The following is a 7500-nucleotide window of genomic DNA, read 5'->3' as shown; positions in this document are numbered from 1 at the left end:
TCTTCAAAAAGAAGGCAACCATGTTTACCCTCATACAAATGAGGAAAAACCACGTTAACAGAAGAAAAAGATAGATGTTACTTGTAATATATGTCCAGTTTTATCCTACATACGTATGCAGAAAGACAAGTTTTATGAGCCCTTACAAAGGCAAAGTACAATGTTAAAAAATACGTAATTTTAATCAGAAATTTTCCGTAAAAATATACTATTCTCAGCCGTATTTCAATAAAATACAGGCGACCGTAATTTTACCATACTTTGTTATTATCTTTTACAGGTTGGTGATCGTAATATCACTCCTTTACGACAATATATCTGTTTTGAAAACGTTAAATGCCTGGCAAGATTTATTCCAGGATTTTCACCGTTTTCTACGGCAGAATTTTACCAGTGTACCTAACCAGAGGTCCACACTAGGCCATTACAAATGTTACAATTTTCAAATTTGAGTCCGTGTTGAAAAAGAATTTTTATCAGCACTCAATAAAGAAAAGTGATTAAAAAAACATCTCTAAACATGTGGCTCTTGATGATATTTTATGGGTAATAATAATAATAATAATAATAATAATGACGATGGCCTTATCGGTAACGTCTCTGCCTGGTGATCGCCAGACGGGGGTTCGAGTCCCGCACAAACTAGTTAGTTCCTTTGGTGTCTGCAACCTTACCATCTTGGTGAGCTAAGGATGGGGGGGGGGGGGGTTTGGGGGAGCCTATAGGTCTACCCGTTGAGTCATCAGTAGCCATTACCTGGCCCTCTCTGGTCCTAGCTTGGGTGGAGAGAGTCTTGGGTGCTGATCATACTTTCCTCTTGGTAAGGGTAGAAGAAACTCTTTAGCTATGGTAAGCAGCTCTTCTAGGAGAAGGACACTCCAAAATCAAACCATTGTTCTCTAGTCTTGGGTAGTGCTATAGCCTCTGTACCATGGTCTTCCACTGTCTTGGGTTAGAATTCTCTTGCTTGAGGGTACACTCGAGCACAGTATGCTATCTAGTTTCTCTTTCTCTTGTTTTGTTGAAGTTTTTATTCTTTATATGGGAAATATTTATTTCAATGTTGTTACTATTCTTAAACTATTTAATATTTCTTCGTTTCCTTTCCTCACCGGCTATTTTCCCTGTTGGAGCCCCTGGGCTTTTAGCATCCTGCTTTTCCAACTAGGGTTGTAGCTTAGCATTTAATAATAATAATAATAATAATAATAATAATAATAATTATAAGAATAACAATAATATATGACCAGTCTTTAGGGCATTGTCCTGCTTGCTAGGGTAATGTCATTGTCCCATTGCTCTGCTATTCATGAGTAGCCTTTAAACCTTTATACTATAAAATAGTAGGTTTATCAATACTAGTTTACAAAAAAAAAAAAAAAAAAAAAAAAAAAAAAAAAGGATTTCCTTTTAGTTTTATTACGATATTTATTAAAACTATAAAACTTCAAAATAAAAAACTTCCTCTTCAACTTACTTGGGCTCAGTGATGACGATGACTTTCTTCATCTTATAAAAGATCTTGAGAAACTATTTCATTGAAGTTTCAGTCGAATTCCAGAAATAATTTTCTTATTTTATTTTCTGGTGGGTGGAAAATTTCTTGAAAAAAAAAAACTTGAAACATAAAAAAAAAACAATTATAAATTTGTTCTCCGCAATTTTCTTGTTTCACGATTATTTTCTGATGGGTGAAAAATTTCTAAAAACTTAACAAACTTGAAAAGCAATTATACACTCGTTCTCCACATTTTTATTGTATTATGAATATTTTATGATTTGTGAAAAATTTCTAAAAAAAAAAAAAACTTAACAAAACGTATAAAAAACTATTATACACTTGTTCTAAGCAATTTCCTTGTTTTATGAATATTTTCTGGCGAGTGAAAAATTCCCAAAAAACTTAACAAAACATAAAAAGGTTATACACTCCTTCTCCGCAATTTTCTTTAATGATTATTTTCTGAAGGGTCAAAATTTTCGAAAAACTTAACAAAACACATAAAAAACAATTTACACACTCGTTCTCCGCAATTTTCTTGTTTTTAGATTATTTTCTGATGGGTGAAAAATTAAAAACAAACTTAACAAAACATAAAAAACAATTACACACTGCAATTTTCTTGTCTTCTGATTATTTTCTGATTCGTGAAAAATTTTCTAAAAACTTAACAAAACATATAAAAAACAATTACACACTCGTTCTCCACAATTTTCTTGTTTTTTTATTATTTTCTCATAAGTGAAAAAATTCTAAAGGTAAAAAAAAAAAAAAAAAAATTTACACCCGTTCTCCGCACATAAGCAAATGGAGTCTTTTTTTTCCTTTTATTATTATTATTATTATTATTACTATTATTATTATTATTATTATTATTATTACTATTATTATTATTATTTTTATTATTAATATTATTATTATTAATATCATTTTTATCATTATTTTTATTATCATTATTACTATTATTTGTTCTTTCTGTCTCTGTGATCACTAATGAAATAACTCCTTCGACCTCAAGAAAATTACAAAAAAAAATAACTTTCCTCTTCATTTTCCAAAGTTTCCAAAGCCAAACACAAAAATATTTTACGTCCTGTTCATTTGATTTCCTTTTCAGAGGGAAAAAAGTTCAATCTTTTTTTTATTTCCTTTTCAGAGGGAAAAAAGTTAAATCTTTCTTAATAGGAAATCAATCAAATAAGATTCTGTAAATTATCAATGTTCTGATCCCCCTCAGTTTTCGAAAACTGAAAAAAATCATGAATAGAATTTTTTTTCGATTGTTTAAAAATTTTATTTCTTATCGAATAGGAAATTTATACTTATGTTTCAGACATGCATATAATACACGCACATATCTATCTATCTATCTATATATATATATATATATATATATATATATATATATATATATATATACATATTATCTACTACTTGAAGGACTTCAGCTTGTATTCTTAGAAAACCAAAAATAACTTTCTTAATTTCATAAACACACATACATACATACCAACAGACACGCACACACCACAAACACACACACACACACACACACATATATATATATATATTATATATATATATATATAATATATATATATATATATAATATACTTGCTAGTCACACTAGCAGATGAATAATGGGAGGCCGTAGGAACGTTCTCTTAATTCCCAACTTTCTCGTCCATAGATTTTTCGAGTCCCGCTCAAACTCGTTAGTTCTTTTGGTCGCCTCAACTTTACCCTCCTTGTGAGCGAAGGAGGGGGAGGGGGGGGAGTTTGGGAGAAACTATAGGTCTATCTGCTGAGTCATCAGCAGCCATTGCCTGGCCCTCTCTGATCCTAGCTTGGGTGGAGAGGGGTCTTGGGTGCTGATCATATGTATATATGGTCAGTTTCTAGGGCATTGTCCTGCTTTATTGGGCAATGTCCCTCTCCATTGCCTCTGCCATTCATGAGCGGCTTCTTAACCTTTGAGCCCCAAGGCTTTTTTTTTTTTTTAATGGGACATACGCCTATATACGCACGTATCGTTTTCAAAAGTACAGAAATACCCTCTCTGCAGCATTCGTGTTACGCTTCATCCATTAACCATAAAAACCTTAAATGGGTGGCTCCGTTGCACGAAGTACTAAATAGAAAGACAGAATAAACACCTAAAAAAAAGTTGTATCCAACACGCGAGAAAAAAAAAAAAACAAGCACCATTTCTTCTCCAGAGCCACATGCGAATATGATGAAAAGAAATGTTGGTGGTGACAGTTTAGAGGCCGCTCATGACAATGCTCTATCGAACAGGACAATGTCCTAGAGACTGACCATATGTGTATATGATCAGCGCCCAAGTCCCCTCTCCACCCATGCTAGGACCAAGGAGGGCCAGGCAATGGCTGCTGATGACTCGGCAGATAGACCTATAAGCTCCCCCCAAACCTTCATCTTTAGCTCACAAGGATGGTTAGGTTGCAGCGACCAAAGAAACTAACGAATCTGAGCGGGACTCAAACCCCAGTCTGGCGTTCACCAGTCAGGGACGGTTACCACATCGGCCACCACAGCCCTAACGATCAGGGTTTAAACTTTTAAGGCAATTACCTTAGTTTGAGGTAATTTTCATGGTTTTAAGGCAATTCTAAGGTGATTTCGCTTCTACTAGCTTCAAATTTAATGAAATTAGAAAATGTTTTGAGGTAATCTAGGGTAAAAAGCTGCAGCATTTAATGTAATGGCCATATGGCACAGGCACGAATTTAAACCCTGATGTAAGAAAGTGAAATATACAGTGATAATGAAGAATAAGGAGACCGCTTTGATAATAACGATAGCATGAAGGAAATGGGACGAGGATGAGGAGGATAAAGAGAAGGAAGGTATGTCCATTATCCTCACAAGGAAAGAACTAGAGGGGCACTCAGTAGAGTGCAGACCTCCGCCGCGGCAGCTTATTTCTCGAGCTTTTGCTCGACCTTGATCTTGAAATTTGACCTTAACATGTATTAGTTGGCGTGGATTTTCACACACTCAAATGTGAACCACGTTTTGAAGTCGCTGTGACAACGATGTCCAAACTTATAGCTGATTACGTGAATTGGACATTTTGCTTGACCTTGACCTTGACATCTGACCTTGACCTTTCAAAATTTAATCATTTCCATCTATTAACATAACAGTTAATCCCTGCAAGTTTCATTACTCTGCGATTAAAATTGTGGCCAGGAAGCTGTTCATAAACAAACACACACACACAAACAGGGGCAAAACCATAACCTCCTACCAACTTCGCTGGCGGAGGTTAAACGCAATGCACTCTTTAAACATTTACAATAGACCCTCGTTTCTCTAATTGACAGAACATTCATCCTACTAAATTATTTCTTCTCGGCCAAAGCTTTACTCTAATCATATGATTAAGAGCAATGTAAATCCACACATATTTTCTGTTTGTAACAACATCATGGGTTACAAAATACACGTTTACATTGCGCCTCTAATTTGAAGATTGTAAAAATTGCATGGCCTAGTGTGGACCTCTAGTTAGGTACACTGTTAAAAATTTGGCCTATAAAAACAGTAAAAATCCTAGAATAAATGTTGCCTGGTATTTACCGTTTTAAAAAACGGATATATTGACGTAAAGGAGTGATATTACGGTCACCAACCATTAAGAAATAATAACAAAGTATAGGGTAAAATTACGGTTGCCTGTATTTTACTGAAATACGGTTGAGAAAAGTATATTTTTTTTATGGATAATTTCCGATTAATAAGGATGCATAATGGAGGTATCTAGGTCGGAAGGAGCTTTGTTTCTCGACCCTCTCTTATATAACCTTTAATCACATCGTTATGGGCACGTTGCTTTTAGATAATGAATAATAATGCAAGGAAAATGACACAATTCAATTGATTTTTCTCATGGGATAATAGGAGGATTTTGAATTTACCTTTCTAATATAATAGGAGAATTTTGAATTTACCTTTCAAATATAATAGGAGAATTTTGAATTTACCTGTCTAACATAATAGGAAGATTTTGAATTTACCTTTCTACCTTTCTAATATAATAGGAGAATTTTGAATTTACCTTTCTATTACAATAGGAGAATTTTGAATTTACCTTTCTAATATAATAGGAGAATTTTGAATTTACCTTTCTAATATAATAGGAGAATTTTGAATTTACCTCTCTAATATAATAGGAGAATTTTGAATTTACCTTTCTAATATAATAGGAGAATTTTGAATTTACCTTTCAAATATAATAGGAGAATTTTGAATTTACCTGTCTAACATAATAGGAAGATTTTGAATTTACCTTTCTACCTTTCTAATATAATAGGAGAATTTTGAATTTACCTTTCTATTACAATAGGAGAATTTTGAATTTACCTTTCTAATATAATAGGAGGATTTTGAATTTACCTTTCTAATATAATAGGAGAATTTTGAATTTACCTTTCTATTACAATAGGAGAATTTTGAATTTACCTTTCTAATATAATAAGAGAATTTTGAATTTACCTTTCTAATATAATAGGAGGATTTTGAATTTACCTCTCTAATATAATAGGAGGATTTTGAATTTACCTTTCTAATATAATAGGAGAATTTTGAATTTAACCTTTCTAATATAACAGGAGGATTTTGAAGTTACCTTTCTAATATAATAAGAGAATTTTGAATTTACCTTTCTAATATAAGAGGAGAATTTTGAATTTACCTTTCTATTATAATAGGAGGATTTTGAATTTACCTTTCTAATATAATAGGAGAATTTTGAATTTACCTTTCTATTATAATAGGAGGAATTTAAATTTACCTTTCTAATATAATTGGAGAATTTTGAATTTACCTTTCTATTATAATAGGAGGAATTTAAATTTACCTTTCTAATATAATTGGAGAATTTTGAATTTACCTTTCTAAAAGAATGAGTTTGTTCGTTCGTTCGTTAATGTGAATCAGTACTGACTTAAATAACGCATGGATTTTCCCCGTATTTCACATCGCAAAATTTCTTTCACATTCCCCTTAATGAAAATATGATTTCTTTAATGGGGAATAATATACTTACGTTATGGGAAGGAATATGCTTACTTAATGGTAAGAATATTCAAGGGGAGGAATAACTTAAGGGAAAACATATTACTTTTAGGGGAAAATTATTACTTTTATGGTGAAGACTATTACTTTCAGGGGAAGAATATTACGCCAAGTGAAAGAATATTACTCCAAGGTAAAGAATATTACTTTTAGGGGAAAATATTACTTTTATGGGAAAACTATTACTTTTAGGGGAAGAATATTACGCCAAGGGAAAGAATATGACTTTTAGGGGAAGAATATTACATTAAGGGGAAGCTAGAAGAATATTATTTTTGTGGAGGAATATTCTTTAACGGGAAGAATATTACTTTAAGGGGAAGAGGGAAGAATATTACTTTTGGGAAGAATATTACTTTAAAGGAGAAGAGTATTACTTAAAGGGGAAGAATATTACGTTAAGAGAAAGAGTATTACTTTAAGGGGAAGAATAATACTTTTAGTGGCAGAATATTACTTTTGGAGGAAGAATATTACTTTAACGGGAAGAATGTTATTTCAAGAGGAAGAATATTACTTTCAGGGGAAGAATTTAACTTTAACGGGAAGAATATTACTTAAATAAGAAGAATATTACTTCAAGTGGAAGGATATTACTTTCAGGGAAAGAATATTACTTTGTGGGAAGGAATATTGATTAAAGGGAAAGAAAATTACTTTAAGGGAAAGAATATTACTTTTCAGGGAAAGAATATTACTTTAAGAGGAGGAATATTACTTTAAGGGATAGAATACTATATTGAAGGAAAGAATATTACTTTAAGAAGAAGAAAATTACTTTTAAGAGGAAGAATATGACTTTAAGGTAAAGAATATTACTTTAAGAGGAAGAATTATCTTTAAGGGAAGAATATTACTTTTAGAGGAGGAATATTACATTAAAGGAAAGATTATTA

At 32.0% G+C, this 7500-nt stretch overlaps 1 protein-coding gene across 3 annotated transcripts in view; it reads right to left on the bottom strand.

Moving 5' to 3' along the window:
• LOC137653532 (ATP-binding cassette sub-family C member 5-like) overlaps positions 1-7500 on the bottom strand; it is a 157132-nt gene that overhangs the window by 104129 nt on the left and 45503 nt on the right. Inside the window, exon 1 of one of the 3 annotated variants that reach the window (XM_068387008.1) lies at positions 1478-1615. The exons of the other annotated variants lie outside the window; for them this stretch is intronic. Within the exon in view, the coding sequence (XP_068243109.1) occupies positions 1478-1509 (32 nt within the window). The 5' untranslated portion in view covers positions 1510-1615. Of the gene's footprint in view, positions 1-1477; positions 1616-7500 lie in introns of those variants that run through there. 3 annotated transcript variants of the gene reach the window in all.

This window comes from Palaemon carinicauda, chromosome 14, assembly GCF_036898095.1.
Source record: "Palaemon carinicauda isolate YSFRI2023 chromosome 14, ASM3689809v2, whole genome shotgun sequence".
NCBI lineage: Eukaryota > Metazoa > Arthropoda > Malacostraca > Decapoda > Palaemonidae > Palaemon > Palaemon carinicauda.
This window is presented reverse-complemented; position numbering and strand designations above follow the sequence as displayed.